Source organism: Peromyscus maniculatus, chromosome 1, assembly GCF_049852395.1.
Source record: "Peromyscus maniculatus bairdii isolate BWxNUB_F1_BW_parent chromosome 1, HU_Pman_BW_mat_3.1, whole genome shotgun sequence".
NCBI lineage: Eukaryota > Metazoa > Chordata > Mammalia > Rodentia > Cricetidae > Peromyscus > Peromyscus maniculatus.
In genome coordinates, this window is record NC_134852.1 from 124,567,504 (window position 1) to 124,587,805 (window position 20,302).

Below are 20,302 nucleotides of genomic sequence, written 5' to 3' on the forward strand. Positions count from 1 at the left end.
AGCACATCTCTTTTGTACAATATATCTATTTATGTAGTATAGCTATTGATTAAGATTTTTCAGGGTCTTAAGAACCAGTCTTATTTGTTTAGGGGCAATGGTACCTCCACTAAGAACACTAGGTATGACTATAAATATAGTTTTGGGCAATAGAGTACAACTAACTGAGAGGGTAATGTTGATTGATCAGATGAGTCAATGAAGTGGGGAGACTACTTGGTGCTAAGCTATTAAAATACAAGTGTGCTTGAGGTAATAAATCCATTTATGCTTTGACCAATGCATCTTGGGAATGAGACATCAGCTTATAGAACAGAATGCAAATTAATAGATTACAGCCTGTGCCTTAGGCAATTTTTAGCTACACATCATATGACTGTTTTCACTTGACTATTGTAGACTTTTGTTGGTAAACTTGAGAAAACATCAGATTTATAGAAGTCAAAATGAGGGGAATGGTGATTAAGCTAGTTGATATCCTCAATCACCAAGAAACTGCCATAAGGACAGAATTGAAGTATTACAGCTAGATCTCCAAAGCCAGTCCTCTACAGACAGCTTTCAGAGAATGGGTCATAGCAGTCTCAGGGGTTTTAGGTTATTAGTCTTAATGTCTTAAAGTGCATTAGTGTCTCTAGAATCCAGATTGCATGCTCATTAAATCACAACCTAAACTAATTATTGCAGTACTCTACTTAGGGCCATAAGAAACAACTATGTAAACGTGTGGGAGCCTCTCCCGCATCCGAAAACGTTCGCATGACTCTTAGCGGTGGATCACTCGGCTCGTGCGTCGATGAAGAACGCAGCTAGCTGCGAGAATTAATGTGAATTGCAGGACACATTGATCATCGACACTTCGAACGCAAGTGCCCCGGGTTATGTAGTAATTGTATCCATTAAAATGTAACTTTGTGTAGCTTCACCACAGCCATTTTGAGGCATGGGTCCATGAGGTCTCTTAAGTGGATAGTGTATTTGAATTTTCTTTGGAAAGAAATAGATTTCAGTAGGAAGAAGAAATTACTTAATGAAAGGATGTTGATGAGGAGATAGTAATAATAACCACAGCCCTTTTTTTGAATGACCAAAGGTGGTACATTTTCTAAAATAGAAATTACCAAATTAGAGCCCACTGAGACTATTCCCTTAGCAGTCTTATTCTGAACTATTTTTCATATTTTTTAGAGATTTTAAAGAAAAAATAAGCAAACAAACATGAAAGAATATGTTATAAAGACCATATTTGGATTGCAAAGCCTGTACTCCATTCCTTTACAAAAATAGTTTCACAACCACTAGAATGGTGACCAAATAGGAAACACATTAAGATTTTTTGCAATTTTTTTTTTTTTTTTTTTTTTTTTTGCTGCTGCAGCCGTCACCATGAGTATATTCAGGTTTCAGAAGAGGCTGCCTTTTATCTGCTGAGGTAAAAAGGAGGTCTGGTTTGACCCCAGTGAGACCAATGAAATTGCCACTGCCTGTTCCTTCCAGTAGATCTGGAAGCTGATCAAAGATGGACTGATCATCTGTAAGCCAGTGACTGTCCATTCCCGGGCTCGATACCAAAAAAACCAAAAAATATACCTTGACTAGAGGAAGGGCATGTGTGTGGGCATAGCAAAAAGGTGCTGCCTATTTTTGAATGCCTTAGAAGGTGCCTTGGATGAGAAGGATGTGGTTTCTGTACTGGCTTCTCAGGAGGTAATATGAAATCAGGACTGGCCACTGCATGTATCATAGCCTATAGGGTATGTGTTTGAAAACAAACAAACAAAAAATGACCACCACCACAATAACAAAAAACCCCAAGCAGATTGTCACAATCAATCCCTGCCACACATACCACATATAACAACAAAGAAAAAGAGGCATGAATTTGAATGAGAGAAAAAAGGAGGGAGTATATGGGATAAGTATATTATAAATTCAAAAACAATTTTATATTATAAATTCAAAAGCAATTTTAAAATTACACAAAAAGACCATTTAAAGAGGACAAAATCAAGAAATAAAGCTTACCTCTCATGTATGCATATAGTAAGTGGCCTTTGTAATATATAACATCAATCAGTCATTAAAATAAAACAAGCCTTTAAAAAAGATTTTTTGCAACTAAAAGACTTAAACCCAATGACAAGAACAAACATAAATAGTGAAGTATAAAAAAAAGTCAGGATTTATTTAAAATGTAGTAGACTTATTCAATATTAGGGTTCAAAGTCTTGTAGAAAAATGACAATTAACAAGGAATTAGTTAAGCAAAAAGAAAAGACTTATTCTTTAACTCAAAACAGTTCATAGAAATTTAGGGTAGATAGATGGTCATGACTGTGATAGCTTACTAAATTCAAGTTAACTCTGTCTTGTTGAATGCAGTGATTGTTGTACTAGACAAGCAGGTAGCCAGGAAGCCTTCTAGGAAAGGGCAGAGAACGCAAAGCTGGCCTGAGAGTTATACCAGTGGTCTTGGAAAGACATGAAGACAGTCACTACTTATTTATGTATTGAAAAGAGTGTACTTTGATATTTGTAAAGCATTTCTTTAAATATAATTTAACCTAGGGGGAGAGGAAGCTCTGAAGCTTTGTCTATGGGAGAGCCTTATTAGTAAGAAAATAGCTACACAATGGACATGAGCTTAAGATGATGGTGATGACTCTTTGCGAGGGGCATCTGCTGTTAGTTAATTTTTCTTACATTTTCAGTGACATGATTTTGGATCTGTTTTTCCTATTTTGTGATATTTTTATATTTAATTTTTTTTTACTTTACTTACATGTATGTGTTTGTCTGTATGTGTGCCATGTGCACACAGTGCCTGTGGAGTACAGAAAGGGGCATTGGATCTCCTAGAATTAGAGTTACAGGCAGTTGTAAGCCACCTGATGTGGGTGCTGGGATTTGAACTTGGGTTATTTATGAGAGCAGTAAGAGCTCTTAACCTTTGAGTCATCTTTCAGTCCAGTAACAAATATTTGAAGGTTAATAATAAGTTACGATAGTGCCTTTGTTCTGAAAATGCTTTATCTTTTGGATTACTCAGTTGTAGATTATATGAATTAATGAAGTAATCTATAAAGAGATTATTTTTATTCTCATCTCCCCGACTCCCTTTCTGATAGCTAAGCTGTTGTAGACATCTCCAGTGGAAGAGGGTGCAGATTGATTGTCTTGGCATGTGTTTGCTCACAGCTGTAACCCGGTGCTCTTTTACAGATGATTCTCTGGGACTGGGACTTGAAGCAGTGGTGCAAACCTCATTACCAGGTAAGCACGAATGGTACTGATGTCTGTTCAAATTACCCAAACTTTAGTAAAGTTACACTCGTAGGATTTCAATATGATAAAATGTTCTTACCTGAGCTAAGTTAACCAGAATTTTTATGGAATTAGATTTTTAAAAGTTTATTAAATATAAATGAAAAATAAAATAACAAAGTAGTTGTTTTAAAAGTACTTCTAATATAATCATGGCTCAAAATAAACTATTATCTTTATATTAAAGATGAGGGTTTTCCCCCTTTTTTTGGATGGGACACTGATGTACAGGAGAGAAACAGATTTTAGGCCATGTATGAAAGACTAAATAAATTGGCAAAAAAATTTTATAGGGAAGCAAAATGCTCTACTTTGATTTTCTGAAATATTTATTGATTTTTACCATATGTACAGAAAACTGCACAACTCTGGTTTTCACAAGCTAAGCCTTCTGTGTAACTAGGACCCATGTGAAGAGGAAGCACTACAACCTCAGAGCCTGACTTACACCACTGTATCCCCAGAAAACACCTGTCCTGACTTCTAGTCATTTTTTCCTTATTTTCACACTTTATATATGCATGTATAAATGGAAATGGAGTAATGTGTACTTTAAGATCATTTTTGATCACTTAAGCATTATATATCAGTAACAGAAAAATGAAAATAGAAGTATAAGGAGAAAGAAAAATAATTCGAGAACACCATGAATTGTATGTTATATATTGTTATAGCTGCTAATTTTTATTTTAGTAGATGTTTTTGAATTTTAAATGTGCACTTGTATAGTCTATAAAACTGATTATTTCATATGACATTTTGAAATACATTTTTTCACAATATATTATTTCACAATAATAGAGAAACCTTAAGTATATATGTTATAGGAATTTTAGCATTCTCTTAGCTTTATTTTAATAGTTGTCTCAACACCAACTTTTTAAAAAAATGAATGCCACTTTGAGTGGCTGTTTTTTATTTTGTATTTAAATGTTTCTAGTTTATTTTATTATTTTTTTGCATTGTGGCTGTAGGTATGCCTGTGGATGCAGTGCTCCCAAAGGCAAGAAGAGGGTGTCTGGAGTTACAGATGGTTGTGAGCCACCTGTGGGTACTAGAAACTGAAGCCAGGTCCTCTGGAAGAGCAAGTGCTTTTAACTGCTGAATCATCACTCCAGCCCCCTGATTTTTATTTTCAAACAGTGTGTGTACAATAGCCACAATAGCCCCTATGATGAAAATGACCTCTGGACCTTGGTAAGCAAAATTATGCTACCACAGTAATCAGATAAAACCAAGGAGTAGGCACATCTGACTTGAAATGTGATACCTCCTTGACTAGTTACATAATAGACTTTATCATCATTCATATTCACAGAGATCCTCAATTTCCAGTTAAAAGAGAATCTAAATTAGTGGCAAAATCTAAAGATAAATAAGCATAAATAGAACCATGGGCTTGTCTGACAGGCTACTATATATTAGGCATCTCTACTGTTTTTGCTTTTTCCTCTTTCTTTCTAACAGCCCTTATCAAAGGATAGCATTCATCTATAAAAGTACACAGCTCATAAATGAGTAACTTGATGTATTTTCTCACACTGAAGAATTAACATTCCCTATCCCTTCTAGGCCCTTTTCCTAGTTATTCAGCTTCCCTCTGGGGTTATGTCAGTCCTAAATTCTGCTGTTTCACCCTAGCTTTTTTATTCTTTTAAAAATAGAAACATTGTACTTTTTCTATTAAGTTGGCTGTGAGATAAATTAGTAGTGGATATAGCAGTAACCAGTTTGTTTTCCATTTGTTCCACTGAATTAACATATTACAATGTATTTATTGATTGTATTGTTGTGCTCCATTTTTGTTTTATGCTTGTTTTTTTGGTTTTGGTTTTATGTTTTGTTTTGTTTTTGACTGTTGCAAGTGATATTGCTGGAACAGTCTTTTTGTTGGGTATGTAACTTGGAGTGAATTGCTAACTATATATATGTTCACTTTCAGTTAATAGTGTCAGATAATTTCCCAGTTTGTGTTCATTTTACTCAACAACCAGTGTATGAGTGTTCTAGTAGCTTTGCATTCCTCTAAACATTTAGTAAAAAAATGCCGGTAACTGTATAAAATGCTCTTATTGATAACTCATCAGATTGAGGGCTGTTTCTTATGTTAGTTGGTCACCTAGATATCCACTGGTCAAAAGTTTTGTAAGTTTTTCATCTTTCATTTAGCAGTCAGTAGGAGGTCTTTATGTATTCTGAACATATATGTACATGTCCATGGATGTATATTTCGTGTGTGTGTTTGTGTGTGTGTGTGTGTGAATTATATGTTTACTTAAGAACTCTCAAGAGTCACGAAGATTTTCTCCATGCTACCTTCTAGGTGCTTTGTTGTTTAACTTTCCACCTTTAGATCTGTAGTACATTTAATTAATTTCTTAGTTTGGGTAAGTTTGGCTTTTTATATATGTGTCATTTAAGATCCCTTAAATTTTTTATTACGTTTATTTATTTGGGTTGGGAGAGGCATGTGGATGTCAGAGAGTTGGCGCTTTCCTTCCACCATGAGGAGTCCAGGGATTGGATTTAGGCCTTCAGGATTGGTGGCAAGTACATTTCACTCACTAAGCTATTTCACTGGCCCGAGATCCTTTTTTTTTTTTTTTAAATTGAGACATACAATTGACCCAATTCTAATTTGAAAGCTCTACCAAAATAGAAATATTTTTGAGAATTTCTGCTTTGTTCTCCATCTTTTGCCACTGTTTCTAAATGAGCAAATTCCTTCAGTAGAAAAGCAGTTTTTTCTTCCTTCCTTCCTTCCTTCCTTCCTTCCTTCCTTCCTTCCTTCCTTCCTTCCTTCCTTCCTTCCTTCCTTCCTTCCTTCCTTCCTTCCTTCCCTCCCTCCTTCCTTCCTCTCCCTCTCTCTCTCTTCCATTCCTCCCTCCCTTTCCCTTCCCTCCCTCCCATCTGTCTGTCTGTCTCTGTCTCTATCTCTGTCTCTGTCTCTTGTTTTTCAAGACAGGGTTTCTCTGTGTAACAACCCTGGCTGACCTGGAACTCACTTTGTAGAAACCTCGAGCTCACAGAGATCTGCCTGCCTCTTGCCTCCTGAGTGCTGGGATTAAAGGTATGTGCTACCACTGCCCAGCAGAGCAGTTCTTAAATAAGCTTATTTCTTTGTTAGGATCTTGTTTGGCTTTTTAAGTCCTGATTTTACTGTCTTTTAAACCTTGCTTGAAATCTGAATTTGTTTTCCCAAATTGGAGAAAGGCCCTTTGTGTTTCCTGTGAGTGCTCTGCCTCCCATCCTCTCTGTCTTGTGCCAATTATTAGTCACTAGCAAAGTCCGTGAGGGAAAAAGAATAGCATAGATTAAAAAAATGTATATGTATATGACTGTGACTAGTCCCAGAGGCCACAGACTAGAGCTAAAGGAATTTAGAGTTACAGGTGGTTGTCTATACAGGTGCTTCATAGCTGGTGCTTGGCAACCAAACCCAGGCCCTCTGGAAGAGCAGCAAGCAAGTCATACTGAGCCATCTAGACTTTTGAGTTCTTTTTTTTCTCTCTGCCTCTGCCTCTGCCTCTGCCTCTGCCTCTCTGCCTCTCTGCCTCTCTGCCTCTCTGCCTCTCTGCCCCTCTGCCCCTCTGCCTCTGCCTCTGCCTCTGCCTGCCCCCACCTCTCACATTCTCTGCCTCTCTTTCTGTCTCTGTCTTTCTTTTTTGAAATCAGAACATTTATTTTGACTGATTGAAATCCTCAAGATGAACTAGATGCTGCATCAGCTGCCTTCTTGGGTTTAGGTGTTCCTTCACAGAATTCATGCCTGAATCTTCAGTATAAAATTTTTAGGTGCCTCATCTGCCCAGTCCCAGTAGTGTTTTGTCTCTTAGCCTTGGCAAGGCATAACTCCAGTTACACTTTCTCTTGCACTTAGCAGGGTAGCCACGTTTGCCAGAGGTCTACTTCTGAAGGTGGCAGGCCTTCGAGCCACAGTGGCAGCACAATTATTGCATTGCTTTCTGAAGGATGATGTTTCTTTCTCATCTTGCTTCTGCTGCCCAGTCCAAAGAGACTGGAAGAGAAGGCACTTCTACTTCCTTTGAGTTCATTTCTATCTTCTCTCTTAACTATGAGTCCTTGACCTTTCATGCCCTGTGTTGCTTGAATGTATGCTATAGTATTTAATTCAGATTTTCTAGTTTTAGGCCAGAGGTGGTCTGATGCCAACTAGTCTCTCTCTTTCTTATAATAAGATCGATGTATTTCAATGTTGTAACATGATAGATAGCCCAGTGCTATATCAAAGTAGCAAAAGTGAAGGTTCCCAGTGTTTTATAAACACTACGAATGGCAGTACACTTGCATTCAACTTCACAAGAAATTCTCTTCAGGTCCATGAAGATTCATTGACAGCTGTGGACGTGGGTGTGTGTAGATTGAGCAGACAATGAAAGTCTCTCAAACCAGACTGACAAGAATGGGATGTAATGGCAGGATGGCCAACTGCTGACAAAATTAACTTTTAAAATTAGTCATTCAAAGCAAACATAGCATATAGCAAAGCTACAGGAAATAAATAATGGAACAATAAGACAACACATGGGTTAGAGCTCTAAAGCAGTGAACATATTTCTTCCTGTCTTGTAATAGAAAAAGCCATGGAAACAGAGTTCTGCAGCTGTCCATGGTGCCTAATCTACAGCCCCCCCATTTACCTCTCCTCCACCCCCCCCCCCATGGATATCAATGAAAAACCTGGAATTCCCTGCTCTATAAGATTCTGGTGATCCAACTAGTCTCTTTTATTGAAAGAAATTTGAGAGTAATATTGATTTCCTCAGAGAACTAGTTGAAATACTAGCTGCTACATAGTAGAACTAAATAAAGATGTGAGCTCATGTTAATTTCAATAACAGTAACTATTAAGCATCTCTAAAATTGTAGTCTAAGAACGATCATAGACTAAGTCTTTTAGTATTTAAGGGCCATGCAGCCACTGCCAGTGCCTCAGTGGCAAGTTTTCCTTGCTTTCTTCTCCCTCTCTCTTTCTGTCTTTCTTTCTATCTGCCTGTCTCTCATTTAAGATGCGGAACATTTAAGATACAGAAACAATTTCTTTCTCTAAAATTGCTTTCTATAAAAATGCAAGAATCTTACTTAATATAAGACAATGAGAAATGGAATCATGTTCAGTGTTAAAAGTTGTAGATTATTTGAATATTCAACTTAATGCTGTGTTGAATCATGTTGCTGCCTTGCTCACTACTTTTCTATCTCACTCAGAATTATAGAGCAAGACCTTGTCATAGACTTAAAAGAATTCATTCACTGTAGTAAGTTCCTTTCTGCTTTTTGGCTCTTGACTCACAGACTCCGTCCTCTATCATTAATTTTCTTCCAATTGCCCTGGTGTTCTGCCTCAGACAGGCCAGGCTGACTTCTGCTTCTGTACTTTGTGTTTGCTAGACACTGCACAAATACTTGTTTTCTAGACTTCTGTCGGTTTTTGACATACATTTGCCTTCTAAGTGAACACTGACTATCCTCTAAATAATCCTTGCATTAGCTCCTATCACCCTTTGTTCTCTCTTCTTTTTCTTCATATTTTGTCCTTTCTTTTTATGATACTCAAAGTCTACATGACCCTCCATTGACAAATAACTTGAGATATAATGTTCTCAACAGTTGTAAATAAAATTCTACCAAAGTTTTAGGTTCTAGCTCCAATTATGCCATTCATACATTTTGTCTTCATTGTTCGGCTCACATGTACCACTTGTTCCTTTGAATCCTTACACCATTTTTCTGTACTTTTGTCCACATTTTTCATAATAACATTGATACTCTTTTCAGTATATGCATTATTCTTGTTTTATATGTTCTACATGTATTTATCAGATTTATTTTCATATCAGCCTAAGAGGTAGATGTTATCTTCTTTTTTATATTAAAGAAGCTAAAACATTCAAATGTTAAATAGCTTGTTTAAAGTCACAGTTAGGTTTAAAGTCTAGACTTCAAACCCGAGAAGCATGGCTCTGTTGTGATGCTAGACACTCCTTAAGTAAGGTTAGGAAAAAATGGCTTTCCATGCTTATAAGTTTTGCCATGAAGGAAAGGAAGTCATCTATAAAGTATTGAAGTAACAGAATTGTAGACTTCAAAATAAACACATATTTAGTTGTATGCAAGTTATAAGATAATAAATGCCACTTATCATGAAATAGGCTAACAAAAATAAAACCAGATAATAAATAAAATACAAAAAAAGGAAAGGCTAAAGCTTACCGTATCTGCTACACACACACACACACACACACACACACACACACACACACACACACGCACACACACACCAAATTGGAATTCTATTATTTCTTACATTATTCATGCCAGGTCTATGTGATTAAAATTTTGTAATTAACAGGATTATATTATTTAAGTATTGTAAGATTCACCTTAGTTTAAATCAGAGTATTTTTTTAATGTTAAATTTTCTGTGTACCAAATACATAATTTTCCTTTTTGTTTTCTAGAATTCTGGAAGTGGAAATGGAATTGATCTTTCAGTGCTAAATGAAGCTCGCAATATGGTGTCAGATCTTCTGATTGACCCAAGCCTTCCCCCACAAGTCATTTCTTCTCTGCGGAGTATTAGTAGCTTGATGGGTGCTTTCTCAGGTTCCTGTAGGCCAAAGATTAATCCTCTCACACCATTTCCTGGATTTTATCCCTACTCTGAAGTAGAAGATCCAGTAGAGAAAGGAGATCGAAAATTTCACAAGGTTAAAATACAGTAATCATCCAGCTTTGTTTATCTCATTTAATGATTTGTTTTCATGAAAAACATTCCTCTAAATGTCTTATAATACACAATTTCCTTTCCAAGGATCGGCTTCTTTTATATTATATCATGCTGCCTGTGGCTTTACAGAGAATTACAAATGAAAGTAATTCTCTACTTATTTTTCATTAATTACTTCTCAGTGCTGGGGATTGAACCAAGGGACTTACATATGCTGTGCAAATGTTATGCCTCTAGCAGTTTTTATCTTAAATAGCACTGCTGTACTTAGCGGTTACAATTTATATGCTAAGAACTAGGTGGTATCATTGTAATAAGAAGTAGAAAGTACCAAGGAACTTAGTTCCAGGCTTAAATAACTAGTAGATCATGTCATTAATCTTTTTTCTTTTATAGAGTCCAGGAATTACACTTGTTGAACCAAGAACAAATGACCATTATAATAATATATTATTACTACTTAATGATTTTTTACAGATTTAAAACCTTGCCTCCCTTTACTCACTGCATTTTTTTATATAGCTCAGTGGGCACTGGTTTTTTCCACAATTAGATATGGAATTACTTTTTTGGAATAAAAAAATTATTTTTATTTAAAATAAATAAGATTTACTTTAGACACTAGTAATACATGCGGGATATACTAACTTGGTATTTATTATGCTTGTTATAGTGCTGTTATCTGTCACTGTATTGTGACAGCTTTACTAATAGCTAAAATAATAAATCTTTAAAACTAGAAATACTTTGCCGGGTGATGGTGGCTCACGCCTTTAATCCCAGTACTTGGGAGGTAGAGGCAGGTGGATCTCTGTAAATTCGAGGCCAGCCTGGTCTACAGAGCGAGATCCAGGACAAGTACCAAAACTACACAGAGAAACCCTGTCTTGAAAAACAAACAAATAAAAACTAGAAATATTTTAAGGATTATAGTAGTTCAACTGCTTCTATAGCTAAGAACTAACCAAGAAAAGGTAAAATTCAAATAAGTTAATTTTGTCAAATTGCACTAGTTATGCAGTTATACCTAGAAAAGGAAAATACAGAATTTTTAAGGACCTTTGATCAGTTAATTTCATATTATCAGATCTTAACATTAGGGTTTAGAAATGTTGAAAAATTATGCAAGGATAGTTAGGGACTTGAAAACTATTGATCATCTGGATCATAGATAGTTAATTGATGCTTTTACTTTTAAAAAGTTTAGCAAATGGTGCCTGTAACCCATTAGAGCTCACTTAACAATGATATTGACTCGTGTGGCTTTTTTAGTATACCACATAATCACAAACACCAAAAGTGATGAAAGTCAGTAATTAATGACATGATTCTAAAATATTCTTGAGTTTTCACCCAATATGTTGTTCTTTTTCATTTCCCACTGACATTTATTGATCTAAGATAGTGATTTTTTTTTTTTTTTTGGTTTTTCCAGACAGGGTTTCTCTGTGTAGCTTTGCGCCTTTCCTGGATCTCGCTCTGTAGACCATGCTGGCCTCGAACTCACAGAGATCCACCTGGCTCTGCCTCCCGAGTGCTGGGATTAAAGGCGTGTGCCACCACCGCCCAGCGATAGTGATTTTTAAAGACAGTAATTCTTTAAAGCTGTAACCATTAGCAGGATGTAGTGGCAGGTGCTGTAATTGCAGCACTTGAAGATGGAAGTCAAGGGACTAGGCTACATACCAAGACTTTGCCCCAAAACTCTGAAAAGGAAAACAGACAATTCTAATCAGAAAAGCGCCATTGAAATCATTATTATGCTGCTGTATTGAATGTGTAGAAAAGTTTTCTTGTACATTTTAAACATGATATTAATTAAGCAGAATCTCTAAAATAGCTCATTTCCTAAGCATTGTAGTTAATTACAGTAATTTAGGGTGCTAAAATCTGCTGCTGTAAGTCATGTAAGAACCAGAAAGTAACAATCTTGCCTTTTCTTTGTGTTTTTTAAACTCATTAGGATTTCATATCTAATTTGTCTCTGATTTTGGAAAAGCATATAAACACAAAGCCTTAATTTGCTTCAGAAAAGAGCCACAGAATTGGTGAAAAAATTATTCACCAAAAGGGAATACGGACAGATCATTTAATAGAATATTTTATAAATATGTTAAGAGCTAAGAAAGATTATATGAACTTAAGTCAGAGTAAGTAAGGGTTATATGGAGAATGTTGTCACTATATACCTAACTTACCGTGGACCTTTTCAAAATCAGCATCCTTGTGAAAAGTTACATATACTATTGAGATTTCTGATATTGTTGAAGTGTCTGCTAGAGAAGAAAATTCATAAAATAGACATTATATTAGGTGTATCTCAGGGACATGGTTATTTACAGTGGTTTAAGAAAAGTATTATTCCCTTTAATTGAACATTTAGATCAATTGAGAATTTACTCAAAAATTACAGTAAAATAATGTTTAAGATGTTCTGTACTTAATCATTAATTTAAAAAGTAACCGAGAACCCCAAAGCTTTTCCACATTAGCTGTCCTGTACTTGAGATACCTTTTGCTGAAAATATAAAAAGGATGGTCGTCCTGGGCCTAACTCTGTCCTCTGAAGCAGATTTTTAGTATCAATCTTCCATACCTATTTTACAGCTTTCATGTAAAATGTCAAAATTAAAAAATGTAGTTTAAGTCATAAGAGTTCAGGAGCTTTTTTATTAAGAAAAAAAAAAAGAACAACAATATGGAAAGTGGAATTTGGACGTGGAAGTGAAATGTTGGAAGATTTTTAGAATGAAATTTTGTTTGACCTGTACATATTATATGTGTCCTTAAACATAGCATGTTAAAGGATGATAATTTATCTGTTTTGAACTTATTTGACAGGGACTGAGTAGTAGAACCAGTTTCTCAACTGCACAGCTGAGGAGGAGCTCAGGAGCATCAGCATTGCTGGCTAATGAGCACTATTCCAGGTGGGACCGCAGCAGTGGCAGAAGACCTCACCAAGAACTAGGTGTTCCAAGGTAAAATTCTGAGAGCCTTTGAAATCTAAAGCATCCATTTTCTTTTGACAAATAACATTTGAAATTGTTTTAAAATCAAGAAAGTATTGTTGCAGTATTTTTAGGACAACATAGGTAGAAATTCTTAAAGTTGGTAACCCTTGAGAGCAAACTGTATTGAGACTTCAAGCTAGTGTTTCAGTTCTTGCCTCTGTCAAAGAAAAAAATAGAAAGATGAGATAAAGTAAGGATTTAAAGTTAATTATAAGGCAGAGAAATACTACTCAAGGGATGAATGAATTCAGACTTCTAAAGAGAGATTAGCCCTGTGGAATTTTGGTTAGCTTGATAGGCAAGCTTTACTGAAGGAAAGTATTGCTAAGGTATTGTTCTAAAGAGAGGAAAAATCAGGGAATTTCAGGAATGGTTGGAATTTTCTTTGGAATGGGATTACTCCCTTTTCTGTCCTTCTATGAGATTTTCAGCTGTGGGGCATGACATCAGATGCATGGTGGGAACAGACAGTTTTGGGTTACCCCTTCTTTTTTAAGCCTACATAACTCACCTTAGCAATAATAGTTACAATCAAGAAACTGATTCTTAAAAAGAAGGCAACACTCTCTCAAAACTTAGGTCAGTTGGGGTACAGAGAATGCTGGAACCTTAAAAAACATGTCAGTGCTTAGTGGTTCTCAACCTCCCTAATGATGTGACCTTTAATACAGTTCCTCATGTTGTGGCAACCTCCAACCATAAAATTATTTTCGTTGCTACTTCATAAATGTAATTTTGCTACTGTTATGAATCGTAACGTAAATATTTGTGTTTTCTGATGGTCTTAGACAACCCCTAAAGGGTCATTCTAATCCGTAAAGAGGTTGCGACCCACATGTTGAGAAACACTTGCTTAGGGATACTAAATCAGTTTAGCATGTTGTGTTTCTGGATCCTTTCTGCCTCTTCTGCAGAGGTTCAAACCTAGAGCTCCGCCATATGCTAGGCTAGGTTTCTACTATTATGCTTGGGGCAGCATTCAAATTTATGGAGGCAGCCACCAATTCATTGTGTAGGGTGCCATGGTAGGTGATTCTACAGTTACTGACTTGGAAAAAAAGAATATTCTTCAGACTTATTACAGTTGCTAGTGTAAGGTAGCAAGAATGTTCCAAACCTGTTCCTATGTAAGCTGAGACATTGTCATATTATATACTCTCTTGAGAACTGGCTTGAAATGAAACACTGCCAAATCAGAAATCACAGTTAGATGAGGCTGGGAAAATACAGGAACTAAAAATTTATGAATATTTATAAATACCATTTTACCTATAACAAAAGATTTAATACTTCATCTTTTGAAAGCCATTAAAGATACAGATCTCTTGTGTGGGTAGAAACTTCTTTTCAGTCAGTTACCTGGGTTAGTAGAATTGTAATGAATGGAAATTCCATGTTAAACTACTGTCTCACTACCTGCTGAGCAGGTGGCAAGCTTAACTTTGTTTAGTTTGAGCTATGTACAGTTACACATTTGAAACAGTAGATGGCAGGATTGAATCATAGCTGTTCATATGTTAAAACCTATGTTAGGATTTATATGGGAAACACACACAGATTCCCACATTGTTTTGTGGTTTATTAATTTGAGTTTTGTAATATTTGATCAAGCAGTTTCTTTCTCATAAAACTTTAATGTATAGAACAGTAGATTGAATTATGAATTTATAGTACAGGAAAATGAGAAACAGTAAAAATTTTGTCTTAAACTTAGACATGATAGTTTTTTATTTTTTTTAAAAAAATGGTAGTGTGATGTGGGGAAATGGAAAATAGGAAATAAACTAAGGATAGATTTCTTTGCCATTGGAAGGAATCATAATTTTGGAAATATGGTGGGTTTAAAAAGCAAGAGCAGGGGGCTGGAGAAATGGCTTAGCTGTTAAGATCACTCGATGCTCTTCCAGTGGTCCTGAGTTCAATTCCCAGCAACCACATAGAGGCTCACAACCATCTATAATAGGATCTGATGCCCTCTTCTGGTGTGCAGGTATACATGCGTAGCACTCTTACATAAAATATAAATAAATAAAATTTTAAAATGCTTTAAAAAAAAACCAAAAATGACAGGTTTTTGTTTTACTCTTCACATTTGCATTACAGCAATATATTTTCAGTTAAAAATGTTTGACATATTCAAGTCATTTTAAAAATAGAAATATAATTTAGAGAAATCTCAGTTAAGATGTGTTCATGATATAGGTAGATTCTAGATTCAATGAACTTAAAAAAACTCATATTTTTCATCAGAGATTTAGAAATTTGACCAAAACAGTTATTGGTGTTCTGTGTGTCACTCCTTTAAAGAGATATATACTCTAAAGACTAAATAGAGTTTTTCTTGCATGCAGAAGCTGGAGTTTCTCAGTAATAAATTTCCAAATGTACTTTACACATAGTTGGGATAAAATGGTGTGTTGGCTAGTTTTATATAAACTTGACAGAAGCCAGGGCCATCTGGGAAGAGGAACCTCAGTTGAGAAAATGCCTCCATTAGACATCTTAGGCAGGCTGATGGGGCATTGTCTTGATTAGTGATCAGTGTGGGAGGGCCCAGCTCATTGTAGATGGTACCACCCCTGGGCTAGTTGGTAGTTCCGGATTCTATAAGAAAGCAGGCTGAGCAAGCCATTAAGCAGCACCCCTCATGGCCTCTGCCTCCAGGCTCCTGCCTTGAATTCCTGCCCTCACTTCCATCAGTGATGGAGTATGTCCTGAGAGTTATAAGTTGAAATAACTTTCCTCCTTTCCTCCCCAAGACAATTTGGTTGTTATTTAATCAAATCAGTGAAACTTTAAGACAGTCAGGAATATGTAAAACATCAGCAACCATCACTCTTTTCTAATACAAGTCTCTAGATCTGTGCTATACAAAATAAATTTATGCAGAAACAAGTATTTTATATCTGCACTGTCTAAATTGTAGCCCCTAGCTACATGTGATTATTGAACATTTGGACTATGTCTAGTATGACTAAATAATTGAATTTTAATTAGATATTAGGGAATTTAATTCAAACAAAGTCATGTGACCATCATCTAGACATATGCTATGTGACATCAATTAATACGAATGATACTTTTATACAGGTATCTTTAGAGTTTTAGTGATAGCTCTGTATTCACCCTGATATTGTTATAGTTCTCTCCCATGCTAGGCTTTTGGGCCTTGATTTAAACTCAGCTTTGTGTCTGATTATAGCTTCCCTGACTATGAATTTACACGATAACAGTTATAAACCTCTCTAGATATAGCTGAAGCCAGACTTCTCATCCCTCAGCCGTCTTGAAAAACAAATTCTGTTATCATTATTTGGGCTTTGTTTCTTGGCATAAATTTTTGTAATGTTGCCCTCTGTTTCATCTTTGCCTTTATTACTTTGTCTACATTATTTCATAGTTTTGCTACAGCTCTCTTGGGCTATTGAATTAGCCACTTATAGACAATTTTCAATCCTTCACCAATTGTTCCATCTTCCTTAAGCAAAGCTTTGATTGTGTGGTTTTCTAATCATTAAGTCTTGGGATCCCTTATGAATATCTGTAGAATGATTCTTAAGCTCTTTGTCTGGAACTTGAAAATCTGTTGTTACCTTATGAGAGCTCCTCAGCCATACTTGGAAAAGATGGAACTCAGTGGAGCAGTCTTTCAAAGTACCACAGTGACAAGAGGCACAGGGTTTAACTCCTGCACTGAAAAACAGAACAGAAACAACAATGTTGCTGATTAAAAATAAAGCATTAAGCCGGGCGGTGGTGGCGCACACCTTTAATCCCAGCACTCGGGAGGCAGAGGCAGGCAGATCTCTGTGAGTTCGAGGCCAGCCTGGGCTACCAAGTGAGTTCCAGGAAAGGCGCAAAGTTACACAGAGAAACCCTGTCTCAAAAAACCAAAAAAAAAAAAAAAAAAAAAGAAAAAAGAAAAGAGCATTGAAAATAATATAAGCTCCATACATGAAAACAATAAGCTACAACTTGTTTTAGACTTCTTAAAGCTTTCTAATAACCAGTTAATTTCCAAATAACTGAATTATCAGCAAATACTATCACCTGAGAAAAGCAGCTTTGTTCATTAAGGAGAAGTAATAGGTTCAGCTTGTTAATTTCCCTAACACCTTCTTTCTCCCTGCTTTCTGAAACTTTTCACTTTCTATCCATTCTTACCCATTAGTACTGAAGTCTTTGAATTTCAGTGAAGGGTTTATGATTACACTAACACAGATCTTTGAAGACAGATGACTGCTTAACTGCCCTGTAGGGGTATGGCACCCATGTTGGATTATGATGTTGATTCTGTGAAGAAAAAGTACTCACTCAAAATTTCAGAGTAGACAAGATCTGTTATTTTCTGTAAAGACCTAAAGAGTCTATTATTTATTTGCCCTTCAAAATCCTTTGAACACCTCTCTTAATCATTGTGCTATATCTGAAATGAATGTGGATATGAGAAAGATACAGACCCAAAAGGAACTCACAAAGGCCTGGGTCAATGGCTCAGTGAAAAACTGCTTGTTATCCAAGTGTAAGGGCCTGAATTTGGATTTCTAGCACCTTTATAAATGCTGGATTGTGACCTGCTCATAATTTCAGCACTCAGAGGACAGACAAGGTACCCCTGGATCAAGCTGGTTACCTAGCCCAGCCCCGATCATCAAGCACTGGACTCGGTTGTAAGACTGAGTGAGGTTGAAGACCGTCAATGACGATTACCTGTGTCAGCCTCAAGCCTCCTCATGCATGCTTATGCACATGCATGTGTACCTGTTGTGAACACACACTTGTGCCTACACACATATGAACATGTATACATAAATGCCCTCATACTACATAAACACTCAAAAAATTTTAAGCATTAAAATTATGAACAATTTGGGACCATTTGTGATAAATAAATACCTCTGAGGCCAAAACTAGGCCTTCATTGAGTAAATGGAATTTGATAGCAGGAAGGATGGAAGGATCTAGGGAGGATCTTACTGAGAACTGAGCCTACATCAATAAAAAGTGAAAGAAAGTAGACAGAGAATGTAGTCCTGAGGCCTGTTCAATTTGCTGTGAAGAGTTTGGCATACTTGTAACTATGAAGAAAATGGCTGCTAAATAATTGTCTTACAGGAATGGTGTTCATTATGTCATTAAGGTCACATTTGGAGTCAACCAGTAAAGGAAAGTAGGCCCATAAATAAATAAAGAAAGGAAGATACAGCATTTATGTGTTTCATATACTTTGTAATAGATATTATATATTATATTTTATTTATGATCTTAGTGTACTGTGATTAAATGTCGATAGTATATTATCAATATTTAATTTCTTAGTGAAAGCCCTAGAACCTATAGTAAATATTTCAGTTCTATAAAATGACTTGATTACTGATTGTGTCTGTGAGAAAGGGGAACAAAAAATAAGGGAAAACTTTACTTTAGGTCAGTGGTTCTCAGTGAGGGCTCTGGCTCAGCAAACCTGCATCATGTAAAACCTTGTTAGAAAGCCATATTACCTGGCCTTATGTGGCCTGTCCAAGACTTACTAAATTGGAAACCATGGGGGTGAGACCAGAGTCTGTTTCAAGAAGCCTTCCAGGTGATAACTTTAGGAATGATCAGTAAACCACACCTGCTGGGTCTAATCTGTTCCATACTGTTTTTTTGGACAGCATTTTGTGGAAAATTACCCATGCCACTTTATACTGTACGTGGTTGCTTCTTTGCTACTGTGGCAGGATTGAGAAGTTACATTAGAGACATTGTGAAATGAAAAGTCAGAAGCATTTTTTTTTTTTTTTTTGGTTTTTGAGACAGGGTTTCTCTGTGTAGTTTTGGTGCCTGTCCTGGAAGTCACTGTAGCCCAGGCTGGCCTCAAACTCATAGATATCTGCCTAGCTCTGTCTTCCAAGTGCTAGGATTAAAGGTTTATGCCACTGCTGCCCGGCCATAACATTTTTTTATTTTACCCTTTTAATAGAAAAGCTTTGCTGTATCCCCTCTAGGCCTTAGGCAGAACTCTTATGTCTGAATGTAGAAATATAAATTTGCTAATTGGTTTGCCAAGAGAAAAAAGAATAAAAGGGAATTTTTATGATCTAAGAATTCTTACTTTTTCCTTTTATTAGTCATGGAATGCCCCTAAATGGGCCTTTCAGTTCGAATCTCCTGACAGTTCCAAAGCAGAGATCATCATCTGTGTCGCTGACTCACCATGTAGGTCTGAGAAGAGCTGGTAAGAAATACTCCTGTTTTTAAAAATATGTTTTTAAGAGGCAAGGTGTTACTGTTGTAGAGACTGGCTTTGAACCCTTTGTGTCACGGGCTCTTTCTACATCAGCCTTTCAAGTATTTGGAACTATAGGTGACATCACCTTCTCTGGCTTACAAATAAGTCTTTATGAATTAAACATGAAAGTCCTTAAAGCACATGGCAATGTAAATTCTTATTTCACACATTTTAATTTGACTATCATAGAATGTTTTGACATGTTTAAGCTATTTGTGTTGGCTACTATTTGTCCATTTTTTAGTTCACTGAGTAAACATTTTGGACATCTATGTACTATATACTTGGATAGTCACTAGCATTCAGATAGAAAATAAGGAACCATTTTCATGACTTGAAATAGTTGCAGATCCAGAAAAAAGGAAAAAAAATTTGAAGAGTGTATTGATTTTGTAAAATGGTGATTGTGGTAAAAATATTTAGTATTAGAGTAGAAAAATCCCTGATTACATCCTGACAAGTCATTCTAACACAGTGGTTCTCAACCTTCCTAATACTGTGACTCTTCAGTACAGTTTCCCATGTTGTGGTGATCCCCAACCATAAAATTATTTTGTTGCTACTTCCTAACTGTAATTTTGCTACTGTTATGAGTCGTAATATAAATGTCTGATATGCATCTCCTAATGAGGTTATAACCTACAGGTTCAGAACCACTGTTCTAATAGTATTTCCCTTAAACTAAGGATTAGAGGGATGGGGAAATAGTAAAGAACTTAGTTCAGTCCTCAGGTGATAGTAACTGGAGAGACAGAGGCAGGAGGTCCCTGTTACTCACTGGCTTTCCAGCCTAGTCTGTGTGACTAGTCCCAGGTCAATGACAGAACCTGTTGTATAAAGGGGAAAAAAAGGTCAAAAAACAAAAAGATGGGCAGCTCCTGAGGAACAATGCAAGAGATTATTTTTTGGCTTTCACATGCATACATACATATATACACA

General features: G+C 36.1%; 1 protein-coding gene and 1 pseudogene across 1 annotated transcript in view; both read left to right on the plus strand.

Annotated features, from left to right (window-relative positions):
- Pde3b (phosphodiesterase 3B) overlaps positions 1–20,302 on the plus strand; it is a 146,938-nt gene that overhangs the window by 85,625 nt on the left and 41,011 nt on the right. Inside the window, exons 2-5 of the mRNA XM_006978652.4 lie at positions 3,223–3,273; positions 9,807–10,055; positions 12,917–13,056; positions 19,203–19,309. Of these exons, the coding sequence (XP_006978714.2) occupies positions 3,223–3,273; positions 9,807–10,055; positions 12,917–13,056; positions 19,203–19,309 (547 nt within the window). The remainder of the gene's footprint in view (positions 1–3,222; positions 3,274–9,806; positions 10,056–12,916; positions 13,057–19,202; positions 19,310–20,302) is intronic.
- Positions 762–896, plus strand: LOC121827018 (5.8S ribosomal RNA; annotated as a pseudogene).